Source organism: Drosophila nasuta, chromosome 2L, assembly GCF_023558535.2.
Source record: "Drosophila nasuta strain 15112-1781.00 chromosome 2L, ASM2355853v1, whole genome shotgun sequence".
Taxonomy (NCBI): Eukaryota; Metazoa; Arthropoda; class Insecta; order Diptera; family Drosophilidae; genus Drosophila; species Drosophila nasuta.
Window position 1 is genome coordinate 28,279,028 of NC_083455.1, and position 20,716 is coordinate 28,299,743.

Below are 20,716 nucleotides of genomic sequence, written 5' to 3' on the forward strand. Positions count from 1 at the left end.
TAATTAGAGCTAATGAAAGTCAACAGAGACTCGTTGCGAGAGTGGCCCACAGTGCGTATGAATAATCAGGAAACAAACTCGTAAATACATAAATTAGTTTTGTTGTTGACACGCCGATTTGATTTACGGATCCGACGATGTCGTTCTCGTTGACGACGTGCCAGCATCATCTCTCTCCGGATGTGAAATTCAAACCCGTACCCCCTCCGTACCCTCCCCCCCCACCTGCACCCGCATCCACATCCAAATTCAAGGGCTGAGCTGCTGAGCACAATGGAAGTCTAATGAACACCACTGATGATGCCTTGCCTCCTGTTTGCATTGAGCTGAGCTGAGCTGAGAGTGTGCTCTGAATTTTCACTATATTTTTGCAATATTGTAAACTTTGAGGCGTCGCAAAAGGCGTGGCAAGGGGTGCGCTGGCTTCACAGCTAAATGCACATCATTGTTGCTGCCTTGAGGCGACTCGCATTTGCCTTGGTTATTTTTACAATTTTGTTGGGTAAAAAGGGAAAATTGCCGCAGCTCATTAAATTTAAGCAATGGCCAACCAGAGTGAAAGAGATATAAAGAGAGGGAGAGCGAGAGAGAGAGAGAGAGAGGGGGAGGGGGAGACAGCAAAAAGTAAAACCACAAAATCCTTTTGCGCTTGCCTTTTGGCAGCAATTGAAACACAAAGAGCGTCATTGTCATCTCCGTCGACGTCATTTACCACATTCAAAATGTCATTAAAAGCATACTAAAATTAATTTGTAGCAATTAGTTGCAAATTGCAAGAAAGCAAAAGAAAACCAGAACGAGAATGAGAACGACAACGAAAACAAAGCAAGCCAGCGAAGAAGAAAAGAAAAGCACGAGCCAAAGGGCCAGAGTTTTCCGCTTCGGTTTCCCCGCTTTTCCCTGTGCGTCGTCCAGCTGGAAATTGCTCAACATTTTTATGTGTTTTTGTGCATTTAGAAAACTGTCTATAGAAACGCTGAGTAAAATCATAAAAACTCGCTGGCAATTGCGCTTTGTTCGGCCTCAAGTGGAGAGGGGGGGGAGTCGGGAGTGGGGAAGCAAGTCTAGTTGAGCATAAATAAATGCTGTGTTATTTTTGGCAATTATTTTCACATTCGAGTGTCTGTCCCTCCGACAGAGCTCATTTGTAATTTGCAGCCGGGAAATGCTTGAATGGTGCTCAGCTGTTGCTGTTGTTGTTGTTGTTGCTATTATTCTTGTTGTTGTTATGCGACTGACGCCATTAATTAGCCAGCTATGTTGTCGGCCTCCGTCAGCAAGCAGCGCCAAGGAGCGATAGACATCTTGGTGCCAGCATTTGTCTTGACAAGCAGCGTTTTGGGGCAGCGCAAAAGAGGACTCTTTATATATATGGAATATGTTTGCTATAGCAATATAGCTATAGCTATGACTATGGAATAATCGCCTCGAGAATTGGAGTTGGGCATGGAGTATGACACATGTTGTCAGCGTGCCCATCTTTCTGGCTCTGGTTCTGGTTCTGGTTCTGGTTCTGGTTCTACTATTTTCGCCGCTAATTGGAAAATGTCACAATTTATTTTATTTTTATGTTTAATTGGATTCTGCTTGGGCAAAGTTTTTGCCCCAGGCTACGCAATATCAGGGAATAGGAGTGAGAGAGAGAGAGAGGACATGCTCGTCGCCTAGGTACGACGCATGATAATTTTCTTAATTTGCGCGCCTTGATGAGCAGCCAGATAGATGTGGGCGGAGTTTGAGAGGAGACGAAATGAGCAGGGAAGCGACAGAGTAATGTGTGAGAACCGAAACTTTTTCCATTTTCCTGATGGCATGTGTACGTGTAAAAGTTTTGCTCCACTACTACAGAGGAAGCAAGCTCACTAGCAAGGACGACAAGGACAACGACAACGATGACTCTTCAAAGGTGCAAATAAAGTAAATTATTAGTTTCTCTTTCTTTTTGCCACTCGCTGCTGCTGCTTCAGTTGCTTCAGTTGCTGATGCTTCTCTACTTGTGGATTTCCGCTTCAATTACTTGCGCAGCTCGCATAAATTTCATTTGACAAACTTATTTGGTAGTTTTAGCAAGGTACACAGAGACACACACAAACACACAGACGGATACACACATATGTTGTGCTCATGGACAAATTAAGAACTTTGGCAATTGCTTGCCTAAAAATGTCAATTTCAAGTTAGTTTCATTACTTTAACTTTTCTCTCTTATTACTTTAACAATCTTTGTGCTGCTTGGGCAGTGAAATGTTCCATTTCCATTTTGGGAATAATTGTATTAATAAAATTCTATATTTATGCTAAAGCATGAGAGCGTGTTCCATATGTGCTAAGCTAAAGCTTTGCTTTGAAATCAAGACGTCTTTAAGTATAATTTCTGAGGCATATAAATAAATCACGTTGTCTGCAGATAAAAAGCTTTATTGGCTTCATTTAGACAGCAAGTGAGACCAGAAACGGGAGCTGAAGGAGCAACAGGAGGAACAGCAGCAGCAGCAGCCGCAGCAGCAGCGTTGGCTTAATGAGATATGCGTTACGTATACGCCACATAGGCAGCGACCAGAGTAGGCGCCCTGTGCTACAGTGCGCATAATAAATTTTCATTTTAATGACTTAACGCATAAAAACAAGAGCAGCAACAGCAACAGCAACAAAAACAACAACAACACGAGCCACAGCAACAATGCACACAGGTTTACAGGTGTTGTTTTTTTTATTACCGTTTTGAGTTCGTCCTTTGTTTTGCTAGATGTGTGTGTACGTGTGTACGTGTGTGTGCGTGTGTGTGTGTGTGTGTTTGTTGTTTGCGTACATATTTCTTTACTTCATTTGTTACGCATTTTGCCTCCCTCTCTTTCCCCCTCAGGCGACCGTTGCTTCAGTTGCCCAAGAGGCTTCACGTAAATGTGTTGGCAAAACATTTTTATGATGACGTGCTAAAGGGATCTCTCAGTGCTCGTGGCTCTCCCACACTCTCCTCTCCACCTTTTTCCCCTTCTCCACCTCTCGTTCCGCTGCTGTCACGACTTTGGCGCTTTGCAGCAAAAAGTTAATTAGAAATTATGCTCGAGCTGCTATAATACAGCACACACGAGACAACAGTAACAACAGCAAAAGCAACAGCAACAGCAACATGCACACAACACCTTTGGGTTATTAGACAGATATTCTTGAATACGCTCGCACTCTGACACTCGCACTCACACTCACATTCGCATTCATATTCATACTCACTCAGGAAGAGCAGGTTAGACACACGTTTGCTGCATTAAAGCTAAGGCTAATTAATGCCACTTTTGATGCGTGCTCAGGAGAAGCGTGTCACGCTTTAAAGTGTGAGTACGGACGGATGTGTCTTTAATTGTCCATTCCGGACTTGAGATTTCCTCGAGATTATGACGCATAACGTATGGCACAGCATGCAATAAAAGCTCAAGTCATATTTACATAGCTCTGAAAGTAAATAAACAGAAATTCAATAGTATATTTATTCTGTTTTCAAATTGTACATAATTAAATAACAAAATTATTTTTAATTCTAAAAGAGTCTTAGCTGTGTTTCATAATTTCATAATCAATTATATACATATTTCAAATAAAAATGTTGACGAATATGTCGCGGAATATGTAATGCAGATATATATCTAAGATTCTAGTTCTGGTAGAATACAATTGAGAATTGTGGCTTTGTGTGGCTTTTTATGCGTTGCTAGGTCTGGTCAATCTTTTCTTCTGAGACGTGGCGTGAGGCATACAAGCGATCAACTAACAAAAAGGAATATGCAAAAAAAATGTTATGTAGTTTTGTTTCTGTCGCACTGCTATTTCAAACTTCACAGCTGTATGTAGAATATATGTATGTACATACATACGTATGTACATACATACATATATTACAAATTTAAGAAAAATGAGCAGAAATTATAACATATTCTTCAGCTATTTAACAATACATTGTAAATAGCTTTAATTCTCCAACATATGCATGTATATACATATTTATTAAGTTCAAGCTGCAGTCACCTCACTTTGCCATCTCTAGTTGAACGCAACTAAACTGTACTGCACTGTTGTGTATTGTTTTGGTTTTGCATTCTTTGGCTGCGATTCGCCAGCGAGGCTATAACCACGGCCAGTGCTATTTCGCACTCACTGTGTCGCCGGCACAAAGCCAGGCATAAATCCTCGACATTGCCACGCCTTGAATGGCTCTGCTGCTGCTGTAGCTGCTGTCATTGTCACTTGGCCCGGCGAAAATATGACAAAACTTATACACACAAACAGCTTTAGACTTGGAGGAATCGCGGGGAAAGGGGCTTAAATCTAAATTAAAAATTTTGCACAACGCAAAAATCAGCGATAAAAGAAAAATAATCACAAGACAGACAAAGAATGAAGCAGCGTAAAAGCAACAAAGAAAGCGAGCTCTGTGGGCGGACATTTCGCAAGGGAAATATAATATTCGCAGTCAATTTTCTTTTATGTGTAGCACACTCACACTCATGCACATATGTAAGTATACGCACACACATACACACTTGTGACACGTGGACTGCTTTCATTTTTATAGCACTAAACATATTCTCTACTTGGCATATGTTTTTGCTATTTTTTCTACGCCATGTTTTGAATGTGCAATTATTCGCCAGAATTCGCGACAACAGCCAGAAAGAGAAAGAGGAAGAGATGGAGATAGAGAGGGTGAGGGAGAATCCTGCAAGCAAAACTTGCATAGTCAGGCCATTTCGCTAGCTTCATAGGTATGTATGTAAATATGCCTGTGTGTATTTTTAATACATTTACTTTATGCCAAAGTTGCACAACAAAAACAAAAACAGAAAAAAGGAGGCAACACAAAAAATATAGCATTGTGGCCTTATCAGCAAACACATCAAGAGTGTTTTGCTCGATGGCACATTGGGGAGCAACTCCACGAGCACCAGATGAGCGAGGAGGAGTGTGTATGTGTGTGTTCCCTCTGTGAGTGTGTGAGTGTGTGTGACAGTGACTAATAAAAGCGCTCGAATGGCCATCGACCGCCCCCTCAACTCCTTTCGCTCCGCCGCTGAAAAAGCAATATAATAGTCAAGCAGCGGCGCGCGTGTAATATGCATACAATATTTTCATTTTGCCGCTTTATTTTTTTCACAGTTTTCATTTGTTACTGCGGAAACAGACACACACACACACATACATATGTAAAAGTACAAATGCAGTACGCAGAAATACCCTGTTACTTACGATCAAATAATGATTCATATTGTAGCTTTCTACACATTGTATTGCTTAGTGATGATATTAAAATAACTTATATAAAATTATATAAGTGTGAAAAAGACATTGCTACAAATTGAAAATAAGTACTTGAAAGTATAAGAGTAGGCGGCGGATCAAGATGATAGTGTGAGGTGACCTATTTAGTGGGCGTGGTCAGACAGATACGCTTCGTAAAGATCATTTGTGACTGAGTCTCAGCCTAAAGTTAAAGCTTCTTATAATGAGTTGTAAAAGAGTCAATGCCACAAATGTGTATGTATGTGTGTCAAGTGTTTGTGTGTGTGTTTGATTAGGCGGCGGACCAAGATATTAATGTGGGCGGACCTTCTAAAAGGGCGTGGTCAAGCACTAGAGCTTCACAAAGGTGGCCTACCTTAGATGTGAATGTCGTCCTCAACAGTTGTACAACTTCTACTCAACAGTTGAGAATATCAAGGCATTGCAGATGATCGTTCAAAATGACTTGCCAAAAATTTAAAGAAAAGGCTTCCAAATGCATGCCAATATGTTTGACTAGGCGGCGGACCGAGACATTGGAGTGGGCGGATCTTCGAAGTGGGCGTGGTCGGACGGCGAAGCTTCAGAAAGATTACCTAGCTAAGATTGATAAGTGTGAGTGTGTTTGTGTGCGCTTCTAATAAACTCCTGTTAAATATACATGTAGAATAGCGACGAATTAACAGAGTAAGCCGCTATTAATAAATTTATGCAAAGGGCGAATAAGTCGATGCCAAAAATTTAGCCAAATGCCTTTCAAATGTATGCCAAAGTGTTTGACTAGGCGGCGGACCGAGACATTAGAGTGGGCGGACCTAATAAATGGGCGTGGTTGGACTGCAATGCTTCAGAAAGATTGCCTAGCAGATATGAGTATGTGTGAGTGTGTTTGTGTGCGCTTCTAAGCAACTGCTGTTAAATAGATATGTAGAATATCAGCGAATTAACAGAGTAAGCGGCTGTTAATCATTTTATGCAAAATTGTGAAAGAGTCGATACCAAAAATTTGGATGAAAGTCTTTCAAACGCATGCCAAAGTGTTTGACTATGCGGCGGACCGAGACATTAGAGTGGGCGGATCTTCTAAGTGGGCGTGGTCGGACGGCGAAGCTTCAGAAAGATTGCCCAGCTAAGATGGATATGTGTAAGTGTGTTTGTGTGCGCTTCTAAGCAACTGCTGTTAAATAGATATGTAGAATAGCAGTGAATTAACAGAGAAAGCCGCTGTTAATCAATTTATGCAAAAGTGCGAAAAAGTCTATGCCAAAAATTTTTAAGAAAGCCTTCCAAATGCATAACAATGTGTTTGATTAAACGGCGGACCAAGATATTAGTGTGGGCAGACTTAATAAGTGGGCATGGTTTGGCAGGAGGGCTTTACAAAGAATTCTTAACAGTTGTGCAGTTCTTACTCAAGAGTTGCGCAGAATTTCAATGCATAGCATGTTATCTATTGTCCGAGAAAATCGCTTTCCAGAAAATATGTACATACATATGTACATGTAGAAGAAAGTACATATGTATGTATAAAAGAGTGGAGCTAGGCGGCGGACCAACCAATTAGTATGGGTGTGGTAAAACGGCAGAGCTTCAGAAAGATTTCTCAGCTTAGGTGTGCTTGTGTGAGTGAGTATGTGCGATAAAGCGTTTCTGCTAATGATAAGAAAGTTATGATTTGATTTTTCGTACGCGATCGGATTTTAAACTCTTGCAAATGTTCAAACTTAATTAATTGACAATAAGTTATTATGGAGGAAACTGAAATTATTACAAATATCTCTACAGATCTCTGCTATATTATACAACCCCTTGTAAGTTATTTTCAATGGGTATAAAATAACAACAAATGCCACTGCGCTGCTGTTATCTTATTTTCTCGACTCTCGCTCGTTTGTTCATACAATCATCCTATATGGCCCTTGGCAGGAATACACATACATGCTAATATACAGAAGCATACTCACACGGTTACACACATCCATATACTGACGGCAAATAAATTGCTCATAAAGCACAAAAAATTGGTAAAAACAACAACAGCAAAGGCGTAAGAGACTAGTTGTGGTGATAGCAAGCGACTCGAGGGGGGCATAGAAGCAGAAAAAGAAACAGAGCTGCGGAGAGGAGTGTAAAAGAAAGAGAGAGAGTCGGAGAGAGAGGGCATGCGACTTAATCTCCATCTAAACGCAATGGAGCCGTAATAACAACAGAAAACAAATAAAAATACAAACTCATATAGTCACATACACACACACACACACATGTACACGAACATATTGCCGTAGTCGTAGTTTACGTTTTGCCACTTCATTTTATACGCTTTGCGTTCTTTTTTTCAAGTTTACTTTTTGACTCATCTTTGTCGACTGCGTTGTTGTTGTTGTTACGCTTGTGGTGGCTATTTTAGTGTTGTTGTTGTTGTTGCTGGTGTCGTTGAAACGGAACCGTTGGAAAAATTGTCATTTTGTGTGTGCTTTTTGTGCAGCCAGCAGCAGCAGAGGTAGCGACTGACTGTCTGACTGACTGACGTAGTGACTACCGAACCGAATGACCGTCGAGTTTCTCTATGAGAATGACACTCCAGCGGGTCATACGTGTATACATATGTATGTGTGTGTGTTGTTGTTGTTCTGCTGATTAGCTCTCTTGGGGACTATTGCACTATGGGGTAAATATTCATTTGTTGCAAAACGTGTCATAATAGCAATTGATGAATATTGGCGAATTTTAAAATTTACACAGTGTGAAAGTATTCTTGAAGCTGATTTGCTGGACTAAACTTTAATTTGTTTAAAGATTTCCTTTGTTCACTTTTGGAACAAGTTTCCCATATGCTTTTTTTTTTTTAATAAACTTTAAAGGATATTTTCAAGTTGAAATATTTTGAAACATAATAATATGCTTTATAAGCATATATAACATAACATTAATAGAAAATTGGGCAGTATAGAACTTAAAAAATTGCGAAAAATGCACATTTATTCCATAGTGCTTCATTTGCAGCTCGCCACAAGGCAACAAGGCCACGCGGCCATACGGCCATATGGTTATAGGGCCACAACTGTGTCCTCTGTCCTCTATGATTTTATTGCCAGGTTTACGATTAAATGTGTACACAGTATGCACACACACACATGCAGTGTCTTGTCTATTTTTTTATTGCTTATTCTCCCTGTGACACCGCATGACCGCAAATATGAGCAGAGTATTGGGGACAACAAAGAAATAAATACTCTCATGTTTATGCTTAGCTCTCCACTGAAAATAGAACACGATAAGAGCATTCGCAAGTTGGCTTAGCTCAAGCACTGCGACTTTGCTAAGTCAAGCGACAGTTGGACTCACTTGATCACGGCCATTATCCGCCCCTCGGCAAAAGCAAAAGGGCAGTTGTCTTACAATTTTGTGACCAACTCTAATTTGGCCATTACCTACGTTGATTAGCTCGTAAAATGTGTTTGTCAGCCAAGGAAAGGGACAAGACGCAGATACAGACACAGACACACTTTTCAGGTCATTTAATTCAAAAGTCATATGCTGGGACGTAATTGAATCCCAAATCAGCAGCAGCAGCAGCAGAATTTGGGCGCAGCGAGAACGACAAGAAATAGAAGAAGTGGATGTGGTTGTGGCAACACTGGACATTGGACGTTGAACGTTGCTTGGACAACTTTGAGCCCATGAGCAGCTCTGCATAATTTAATTAAAATATGAGGCTGTCAGCCCAAGGAGAAATCAAGTTTCATTATGACCCACACAAATGTTTTAATGCCTTCATGCGGTTGACCCGACAGCAGCTGCAAATATGTATAACAGTAAAACAGGTTGCGAGTGCTCACACTGGAGTAAATACCCTAAGCAAAGAGGAGTCTGGGGAATGAACGAAATGCTTGGACACTTTGTGACACTTAACGCGACCTTCTTCAAAGTATTTTTTGCTGAATTATATTATGAACTCTTTGATGACTTTTTATTAGCTTTCACTCGCCTTTTTCTTCAAGGACTTTTAAACATTTGAACCACACTTTATGAGCTACCAATACAATAAAGTTGATTTCTTTTAAAGCGTATATGTTAAGCTGTGGAGAAATAGTTTGTCAGGCTTGCAGAAAAAATACTAGACAAATAATGGCCATAAAGTAGTTTGGTGTAAATTTACATTTTATATTAAAACTCCAGCCAAAAAGAGCAAATGCAGAAGGGATGAAGCACAGACGAGGTCACAGCTGTGTGGATGTCAGAGCTGTTCTCTGGCTAAATGAGATTTTAAGCACTCGCAGCAAGAACGCAACAACGCAACAACCATTCACACACTCGGGGCACCACAAAAATCAAGGCACGAGGCAACATGTGGCTGCGGTTTTCCGCTTTCCACTTTCCACTTTCCGCTTTCCCAACCAACAACCAAAAACCAGGCGCAGCTCGGATGTTGTGTCTTTCGCGAGTTGCCCATTCCGGCTTGGCGCATACTCTACTTTTTATCTTGGCACCTTTTGCTAATTAGTATAGTTGTGGTTTCGTCTGGAGGAAAGGGGGAACGGGACGGGACTGGCAGTGTCATTGGTTTATTGCGGCCATTATGAATTGCCTGAATGCATGCAGCAGCAGCAGCAGCAAGAACAGGAACAGCGATAGTTTGTTGACATGTTGCCATCGTTTGTGCTGGTCGCTGTCATTGACACGGCCAAAAGCAACAAGGATAACAACAACAACAAGCCATTGACAATGTCTGCTGTTTGCCTTTTCATTTTTGCAGCCACGAAATGAATAAAGCACGAAAAAGTGGCATTCAAGCCAAGCGATGGCCGAACAAGCTGATAAAGTTAAGTGCAGCCATGTCACTCGCTAGTGTGTGTGTGTGTTACATAGTGTGTGTGTGTTTCATAGCGTATGTGTGTGTGTGTGTGTGACTGGCACAAGCGACAAAGCACACGATTAAATTACAAAATGTCAATAACGATAACGAATGAAATTGATTGAAACGAGCAGCGACCACAATGGCCCTGCCTCTCACTCTCTGTCTCCCCCCTTCCTCTCTCTCACTCTCTTTCTCTCTCCTTCTTCCTCTTTCTATACCCTTTCCCTAGTGCTTCCCCCTGTCATCGTTTCCCCCTCCGCTCTGGCCATGTCTCCATTGACGGGCTTCGTGTGATAAATTATGTGTGTGGTTCTCTGCCATTGTGCGGTATTGCTGTGAGTGTGAGTGCAAATGCGAGTGTGTGTGTGTGTATGTGGGAGTGTGTGACACCTTACAGATAGATCGCCACACAATGGCATGTCAATTAAAATGCATGATGTTGAAATCATTCGCAATTAATTCATAATTAAAACGCGACACATTATCAAAAGTGTGCAATGGGCATTTACATAAATAGCGTATGAATATTCATGAGTGTAGAGTGAATGGCCCAAAAGGGAGGACAGCGAGGCAGACAGAGACACAGAGAGAGCGAGAGACTGCGAACTGAGCTGGGGATCAAGTCGAGTCCTGGCAGGCAGACGTCGCTTTTAATTGATGCCGCTTAATCGCTGAATTTATCGGGCATATCGCGGCATTACGCATACGCATAGTGTGCGCTCGTTTGTACATCGCTCGTTGCTGCTCATAACTTGCAACTGGCAACTTTCAACTTTCAACTCTGCCACACACACACACATACACACAGACACACCTCGAGCTGTCATTTGACATGCAAAGCTCGTTTGTTTCTCAGTTTCGTTGTTCCTCAGAGTTTGTTTTGTTTGTTTGTCTTGCTCAACCGCACTTTTCCGAATGCCCTGCAGCCATATTTTCGGGCATGTTGCACAGCAGCAGCCATCGCATCCCATTTTTTGGGGAGGGGTCAACTTAAGACCACCCTCTTTCCACGCCATTCCCTGCCCTGACATCCTTGGCCACAGGGCTGGTAACAGGGAAATGCACTTAAAAGCATTTAGTTGTAGCGACAAAATTTGCAACATTGAAATGTGGTTGGTGGTTTGAGGCTTTGTTGGCCAACTGCCTCATGCACTTGCTACCCGCTCCCCCCTCCCTCGCTTCCACACTCGGCCACCATTTGGCCGCTGCAGCAGCCCTTTGAAATTAATGTGCGTGCATAAACAAGCAGCCTGAATGGGGGGCAAAAGGTCTTAAGTTTTGCAACATTGCCCCGCTTCATAAACGAGGTCTCAGAAACAGTTTCAGTTTCCGCCTTCGTTGCCGTCTCCGTCTCCTTCGGCTCTGTCATTGGCCTGTGCTTTGGTTATAGCCCTGGCTAGTGTCGTTTGCTGTTCTACCTAAATTAGCGGCATAAAGTATGCAACAAGCTTTTGCCAGCGCTTTTAATTTGTTTCCTCGCAGTGCCATCAAATATTCATTTGAGCTGCGCTCCCTGACTGAGGGCCTATCAGAGTTCAAGACGGCACACACACACACACACACCCAGCTTTCTCCTGCTTTTCCCAGCATCCGCTTTGCCAAGTGTCCGGCGGGCAAAAGTTTTATTCAGCTAATTTGCGTGCGGCAACTAAAACATTTTCCTTGTAGGCTGTGGCATAAGTGGGAGGTAAGGGAGGTAAGGGAGAGAGGTTGCTCTTTGTTTAAAACTAAATTCCCATTCAACTGTCATTTGCGGCGCAATGGCGGTGACATTCATTAGAGCCCCAGATCGAGTGAGGCGCTTTTCAAATTACAGTGGCGGCATAAATTATGCGAATCCCTGGTACCCCAAAAACTTTGGCAGCGTTTTGAATGTTAATTCCTAGTGTTTGTTGTTCCTGTCGCTAAAGACTTCCTAGGCTGACTCTGACTGACACGTAATTAAAAGTGCGATATGAAATCTGAAATCTGGAAAACCTTGTGCCACAAACTCGCAGCTGACAGTGTGTCAAAATATTTACCGCTCTGTGCTGATGATGTTTTCTGAGTCGGACGGAAGCTGTTCGATGATCTTGATTGGCTAGAGAGGCTCGTAAAATTAAATAAACGGAAACCAAATTCACTATCAAATTCAATTTGACAATTTGTCTTTCGACTTTATCGCTACCGCTTCCCTTTTTTCCCAATTTCCTCCGACCCCTCTTCACCATTTGTGTTTTGTTTCTTTTCAGTTCTTTTATTATGCAAAGGGAGCAGCAAACTGTTTATGTCGCTTGCCATCATAAAAAGCGGTCTTGGAACCTCTTTCAGGGAGAGAAGGAGGGAGATGGAAAAAGGAGAACTGAGCCTGAACTGGTGAAAATCACATTTTGTTTGTAAATCAGCAATTTACGCCGGCAAACCAAACGATGTCGCTTCATCCGATGACGACGACGACGACGACGATGAGTCGGCACACACTTTTAAACGCTCAATAAGATTGGAAAATTGATGGCGGTGAAGCTCATTGGTTGCCTGCTTGGTTGCCTTCTGGTAGGGTTCTGTTCTGTTGTGTTCAGCTCCAGCTCAATCTCCTCTGCTCTACTTGGTGCGCATCGCATCGCAGCGTATCGGCCTCACTGGTAAGTAAATCCCTCATTTTCAGTGAAAATAAAAATTGCCCCAGCGTAACGCAAAATAAACACATTTAAGTTGCAAATTGAATTTTGCATAATCCCGGAGCAGGAGCTGCTTTTGCTGGGCTGCCTCTTAGTACCTCTGACTCTCCCCCTCGTCTCTCTCCTGCATCCCTGCGACTGTCCGTCAGCTCATCTGTCCCCTCGACCCGTCGTCTGACGGCTTTCGAGTACTCGTTTTTTTTTCTTTTTTTTTGTGAGACGCGTCGCAGCGCGTCGTGGAAATGGTCGTGCATGAGACGGAATTTCTGATTAGTTGCCATGGATCCGAGAGCGCACCCGGACAGATCTCTCCCCCCTCTCTCCCCCTCACTCTACCCCGCTACCCCGCTTGCTTACTTCGCTTTGACTTTAGCGGAATTCTATTTATTTTCAAAATTTCTTTTGGGACAAATTTCGCACTCACACATGCACTCACGCCTACGCAGACCCCTTCCCACACACCCACACACACACACATACTTGAGAGTATATGTAAATAACGACACACTCACACACACACGCAGCGTGCGGCAGCCGTGTGATCCTGGGGATTTACAAAGTAGCTGCTGTTCGCCGCGTAATTGAATTTACTTTATACTTTGCTGATTAGAAAAAAAAAGAGAACGTTGATTGGATTTTGTCAGTTTGTTTTTCTTCTCATTTTGTTGCTACATATTTACATATGTCTAACTTAAGCAGACGTCTTCAACCGGCAGTCGAGTCTGAGTCTGCGTTTGCGTCTGCAATCATAGTTGCAGCTGAGATAACTTCATGTAGATAATGCAATTTAACGAGCTGCCAATGAATTCAAACTGAATAAACACTTTTGATACCGCATGGAGGAGCGACAAGTTAATGGACTGACCTCAAATTTGAATTAAATGCAAAAGAGCGTTGACCAAAATGATTCGCGATTCGCTATTCGCGATTACAAATGCAATATCAGAGATAGACATGTGTTCATTCATTTATGGTGGTCATCGAGCCACAGGCCACTCGAAGCCTAATTAAAAAATACAAATCAAATGCAAATGCAAATGCCAAATGCCAAATACCTGTGGCCGAATTGAACAAAAATTATGCTAGTTGACAGTGTTGTTTATGTTAGCCATGTTGCTGATGGTGTTTGCTGTGTTGTGTTTTTGTGGCTGAACGAATGTTTTTCAATTATTACGACAAACGCAGCGAAATATTGTGAATGATAACAAACCGCACCCAGCTCGATGAGGCTTGACTTGATACTTGTCCCATCACCGAGTATGTGTGTGTGTGTGTGTGTGTGTATTTTGTGTGTGTGTAGTTGTGCGCATAATTAAACTAACAAACACTGCAATCATTGAATGATGATGGTCTGCTTTTGATGGGCACTTGCCTAACGATAATGAGTACCACATTCTATCTCCCTCTTTCTGTCTCTGTCTCTCTGTTTACGTTTGCGTTTTTGTGGCATTTTAATTAATAAATGCACTCACTCCATTCTGGGTGCATTGTGGCTCAAATTGGCAACCGAAACCTTTTTCGACATTAGCTGCAATTCAGGCTCTATCAATATACTTCTAATTAACTCGGCTGTAAACAGAGTTCTCTTTTCTGCCCTTCTCTCATAACTTTTTACATGTTTAATCAATTCAAGAGCTGCGAGTGTAGTTGCCTCTCTCTGTACTCGCAGTTTATTGGGGCGTCATGTGCTTGAGCTCAGTTTGTTTGGGGAATAGTTTTGCGAAACGCAACAGCTCTCAAAGCACTGCAAAATCAACTTTCTCTGGTAATTATTTGAGCATTAAGCCATGAGTGGCAGTTGCAATTGCAACAACAAAGTTTGTTATCATATTTTTGCCCCATTCTAGCATTCGCAACATTCTCAGTAAATGCTCCTTCTCGTCCTTAAGTGCTCTCCAGTCGACTTATTAAAACTGCGACTGCTCCTCAAAAACAAAAGAAAAAGAAAATTCACTGCTGAGCGCTTTGTGTGCGGCTTTTCTTCGACTTTAGTGTATTCGTATTTTTTTGTGTGCGTTTTTAGAAATAAATAAGTACTGTGTATTTGTTGTGGGGAACAGTGGCAAATTAAAAGCATTTTCGTGCTTAAACAAAAGGCCATTCAATGGCCATTCCCTTATTCGTCTGATTGCCCAAATGCGGCTTATGTTCGGCATGCTTTCAACTCATAATGTGCCATTCCCTCCCCCCCTCCCCCTCTTAACCACCCACTCACTTAATGTTTTCAGCTACAGTTACTTAGTCCCAGCCTGACCGACTTAACAGCAGCTAAAGCCAGAGAAGAGAATAGAATGCAAGATACTCATCACTGCCGCATTATTTACATACTCATCGTAATATTTGCCCTCGAGTCTGCTTTGTGGCCGCCGCCTTTTGTGCATTTCCTCAGCGTTCGGAGCGTTCGAAGCAGGGGCGAAATACTAAACCTTTTATGGGCCCACACTCAACGACATTTGGCGGCGTTCAAACAAAGCGTTTAAAATATTCATAGAATTGCTTTAATAACGCCAAATGAGCAAGCTACTGACTCAGTCAGTCAGTCTATGACCAAAATGGCATACAAGACAGGAAGACAGGACGACAGGACGAGGCCCAGGACGAGGCCCAGGCCGACGGCAAGTCGTTCAGTCAGCTATCAAATTGACTCTATCCATTGATGGGCAACAAGAAGAAGAAGAAGAAGAAGAAGAAGGGGATGGTTTGGGGTTGGCGGCGCACAGGTTATGCGGCAAAAAGCAATTTTTATTTGCCTAGCTAGCGGGGGGAGCATGGGAAGCAGAGAAGTGAAACAGGAGCATCAACTGGCTGAGCAATGGTCTCGTCCCGTTGACTGATTGGCGCAGACGGCGCAATGGAGAAGGACAAATACTGGCGACAACAGAAGAGAAGCTGTGTGTGTGTGTCCATCTCAAGATGCGGCGCCACCTCATGGTGGCCACCACAGTTGGCAAACTTGGTATGCAAATCAGTTCACAAGGGAGCGAAGGAGGGTGCGCCAAGGCAACGACATCAGCGCGATGTCGGAGGCGATGACGACAGTCAAGCAGGAAGTTGATTAAATGACAAAATAAATAGAAAGTGAAGGATAATGTCAACATTCTAAGTGGTTTTCTTTTAAAAAGCTTAACTGACAATGAACCGCAGGGCAGCCATCGACCAGCGAGCATACTGAGGAGCAACCGTCGACTGTCGACTGTCGACCGCCGACAGCGACCACGGTATCCAGTTGAATAAATTATTTTTGCGACTGCCGCCGGCCCGAAGACGAGACTCGATGAGTGTTTTCCCCCCCTGCAGGCATTTGGCCTCTTTCCCTCCCGCCCACTCGATTGTCCGCCCTCTCTCTCGGCTCTCATCTGCTTGGCAGGCTGACAGGAAATTGACTTTGATAGTGCATGAAATTTGATGATATCGCAGCGTGCAAAAATCATTTAACGTTCTTGATTTTAATTCACGTTCCGGCTGACCCTGAAAGCATCAGCAGGAGAGGGAAGTGGAGTGGGAATAAGCGAAAATCTTTTGCGTTTCATTACGCTGAGACTTGGATAAGCACTTGACTATTTGGCGCAGTTCCTAATTGGTTTTCAACCGAAAACTGAGAAGACTGTTGAAATACTGTTCAAAGACAGGCCTGACGACATCGGGAGATGCATCATTAGGCAGTTGGCTTCTCGCCAGCTGATTCTCCCTATTCGACTGAGGTTACAGTCTGACCTGAGAATTATCAACCAATAGCTGATAACGAGCTTGTAGCTGAGCATCATCGTTGTTGACGCCGCCTCAGTCGCTTGTGAGTTTTTTACTCGATAGGAACGCGGCTGTTCGATAGTAAAATGAATTCATATTTGATCTTTGCGGTGTTGCTGATCTCACTGAAAAGTGCAGTTCGTACGTAGTTCGATTAAATAGAGTTTGGTTGTAGGTAACTAAACTTCTTTTATATACCACCGTAGCTGCCTCAATCTCTACCACTAACGGACCTACAGAGGAAACCAGCACTGGATTCAGTTCCCGCCTGTATGTGAAGCTAAAGAATGGAATCAGCGAAGGTGACGTGCCTACTAACCTGGCTCGGAAAATGCTTTTGGATATGCGAAAATTTAATCTGATTGGCGAAATAGTGCGGGCGAAATTCTCTAATTCTGGGCTACTTGTTGAAATGGGCTCGGCTTTACAGGCCAATGAAGTGGCCTCGGCTTCGGATCCCAGTTGTGAAACTTGTGCATACACGATCTCGGTGACTAAAGAGAACTTTTTCCCAGTCGATAACCGTGTGGAAATTACCTACCGACAAAACTGAAAACTAGTTCATTCAGACAGAGCTATAAATAATACTAGAAAGTTACTTTAAAGATTTTAAACTTGTAGAAAAATATATGTTTCAATTATTTACTCTCTCTTATCTCAATAAATTATGTGCACATGATCATTGCCTCACTCTGTTCGAGTCGGTTTGGAATAGATTAAGCGAGTAATACAGAGAGTACGTTGACCAGCAAATCATTATCGGCTGATTACAATAGATAGTTGCTTGTGAAAGAGAATGCATAAATAAGTTCGAGAGATTCTAAGTCATAATAGATTAGAATAAGTATCAAACTATTTTGCTCATACTCCATGAGACATTCTTGAGTTCATTTGGTTGCGCTATTCATATTCTAATCAGAAAAGAGAAACAACGACCGCTTCCTGACATTAGCAGATTAAAGTTAATACAAATGCCTAGTATGATAATCGGATTTTGAAGCAGATGTGCAGAATATTGCGGGATGCAGACGCAGATTATTGTGCCCATTTTTGTCTTACCTAAATGTGAGTGAAGCAAGGAAGGGAGAAGGGCGGAGACATAAGGAAGGGGGAAGCCAGTTTGATGCTTGTCAAACAAATGATAAGCTCCTGTCGCGCTTGAAGCTTCAAGCCGCAAACTAAAGTGCCGTAACGAAAGCGGTTTATGTAACTGCTGTTGTTGTTGTTGTTGCTTCTGCTGATGTCGCTGCTAGTTTTGGTGGCGATGGCGGTGGCGATGGCGGTGTTGATGGAGGTTGCAGTTAGTTGGCAAGTTGTTGGCCCTGTGGGCGGCTCTGGGGCTTAAGACTAATCCGCATATGGAAAATTATATAATATGAATGGAGAATGGAGGAAGAGAATGTGTGTTGTCAGGGTGCTCAGGGTGTGTATATGCTCTATGTGAGTGTGTCACTGTGTGAGTGAAGTGGATCGACTTTGGATGGCACTGAGCGAAGGCTGACAAAGCAATTTTCACAGTGACACATTTACCCATACTCAGGAGTGAGTGTACTCACTCTAACTAACCCACAAATGAACACATATGTACATACATCAAGCTAAGTACATTGACTGTGCACACTTGCATATATAAATATATATACGAACAAATATTAATGTGCCAGCGAATGTGCACTTTGCTTTTTCGAGTGCAATTTATTTGCAACATGCATACAAATATGAGTGAGAATGTGACTGCGAATTCGACTGTGAATACGAAAACGAATACGAATACGAATACGAATAAATATAAATATAAATATGAACATAAATAATAAAAGCTTATTAGTGTAGATTTTAATTCGTTTTTATTAAAATGCACACAGGTACCACGGAGTGACGACTCTCTGACTCTGACTCTGACTCTGCGTTCCGGTTTGTTTTGGTTGAGGTGGAATGTGTTTGGCTGGCCAAACAGGATGCGAGGCAGTGAAGTGCGGAAGACGTGCTTACATCACTGCACAATTTTTACATTAACGTAAAATGTAAAGTGCTTCATACGAGCGAAAGCACGCGCAGAGAGCAAAAAGAAGATAGAGCAAGGGAAAGGGAAGAATGCATTCCCCGCTTTTCATACGCCCCGTGTGCCGTCGTGGGAAATTAAAATAAAACGCAAACAGATGCACGCACACACACACACTGAGATTGTGGTAGTGATAACCACTATAACTACAATAACAACAATGAGAGAACTACATACATATCGCATATGGCGAAATGCAATTTTTGACTTTTTGCGGCATGTCCAAAATGGGCAATAAAAAGGCGAAAGTTTGGCACTCGACTCGAATCGTCGAGTAAAACCAACTGAATTGCGGTCTGATGAATATTTTTTGTACTCCTGACATTACTTTATTTCATTTTATTTCATTTCCTTTTCCTTTTAACTGGCAACAACGTGTAAAGTGCCATTTGTGCATCTTTTTTTGTTGCCCGTTTAACGATTTATGTTTTTATTAAACACAGAAGTATATATGTGTATATATATATGTGTGTGTACACATATACTATACATAATCGATCTTTTGTCTTTTGGCCCCAAATTACCAAAGAGAACAATCAGCTTTGCAAAGGAATGTGGAAATTTCTCGCTAAGTGTAGCATGAAATAAGTGCGCGATATATTCATAAATTATGCGCTTTTCATTGCCAATTAGAAAATCCTGATTGCCACACACACACACACACACAAACACTCACAAGCGTTGCTCGCTTGCAGTCGTTCTCGACAAAAGGAAAACGTCGCACGGCAGCCACAAGGCAACCCCAAATGAAGCCAATTAGTTGACGTAATGCTAACGACGATGCTGAGGACGAGTGCCGTGAAATGAGATGAGTAGAGCGGGGAAGAGAGAGAGAAAGAGAGAGAGAGAGAGAGAGAGGAGACGACAGTTTTTTGAACTGTGCCTGCAAAATGAAACATTTGAAGCGGGGCAACTGGGAGCTAGAAGCTGGAAGCTGCGTCATGGTGACGTCTACCTGGCAGCGTGAACGTCGAGCGTTGAATGGGCGGTGGCTTCGAGTGGCTAATTAATACGCCCCGTTGCACCAAAGAGTGACACAACTAGCCACCCAACTCACAGCTTCCAGCTCTCAGTCTGTAATGAGCGTTCAGAGTTAATTGGCGTGTAAGAAAGGTAAAAGGCGCTGGATGTCGCCGAGGCAAAGTCGGCTCTGACTGTGTGCCACATAGTCGAGGCCACGAAGCAGGGGCACAAATTTAACAAAATTTTATGCTTTTCAAAGGCATTAATTAGAAGTAATTGCCGCTGCCTAATGAGCTTGTTTGCTAGCGCCGACTACTCGAACGTTAAACGTGCGAAATTTTGGGGAAAATATCAAAGAATAAAGAAAGCGAACCTTCATCATTTGGTATAGTTTATAACCCGTCAATGGGGCGAGACATCGATGTCTACTGTCAATTGACTGGGGGCTGTGGCAATCAACTCATATTTCATGGCATGCTCGACTGTCATTAGGGGCAGCGAGAAATTGAAACGCGAAAAACAATCAAAAGTTTTACGAAAATGAAGCCAATCGAAGGCAAATGGTGAAACGCAACTCGTAATATCGAACGGCGAAAAACTTGTGAATATATTTTTATGCACGCCTCGCCTCAACTTCTCCCCTTCCGCCTTCCTCTTGCTCGTTCTCCTTCTCTTACAACTACAGACGACCCCAAACACGCTCAGCTCGAACGCTTCTAGCTGCCTTTGTTTTTATGCGATTTCAATCAATGGCCCAACAACAATGGCAACAACATTGCAACAATTTTAAGCGGCGCCGCCTCAAATGACGCGCGAAATGAAATGAAAATTTCTTACCCTTTTACCCCCTTAGCTCCCTTCTCGTAGCTCCTAAACTCGTTCTATAGATCGAGTAGAGTGTAACACTTGAATGTTGTTTGTGTTTCTGATTGTGTTTTGGTTGCTTTTGCCGGCTTTTGCCATATTGAACTCTGACACGCAACACGCAAAGAAGGATTTACTACGTGCATATCGATGTCGAATGAAATGAAATATGCCAACTTTGATGATGTGTCATAGCGCGCGATTGAAATGCTAGCCGATTACCGATAGCTTAGGGAACACCACATCAGCAAGAACTGCCATCGTTTGCCATTTGATTCATTAAAATGTTTCGAC

The 20,716-nt window shown here is 42.5% G+C and overlaps 2 protein-coding genes across 2 annotated transcripts in view; one reads left to right on the forward strand and one right to left on the reverse strand.

Moving 5' to 3' along the window:
• Nucleotides 1-20,716, reverse strand: part of LOC132792688 (uncharacterized) — a 49,101-nt gene that overhangs the window by 12,785 nt on the left and 15,600 nt on the right. The window lies entirely within an intron of this gene.
• Nucleotides 16,569-17,215, forward strand: LOC132796860 (uncharacterized). The gene is made up of 2 exons (XM_060808190.1): nucleotides 16,569-16,674; nucleotides 16,740-17,215. Exons 1-2 carry the CDS (start codon nucleotides 16,620-16,622, stop codon nucleotides 17,084-17,086), a joined length of 402 nt encoding a protein of 133 aa, XP_060664173.1. The 5' UTR covers nucleotides 16,569-16,619; the 3' UTR covers nucleotides 17,087-17,215.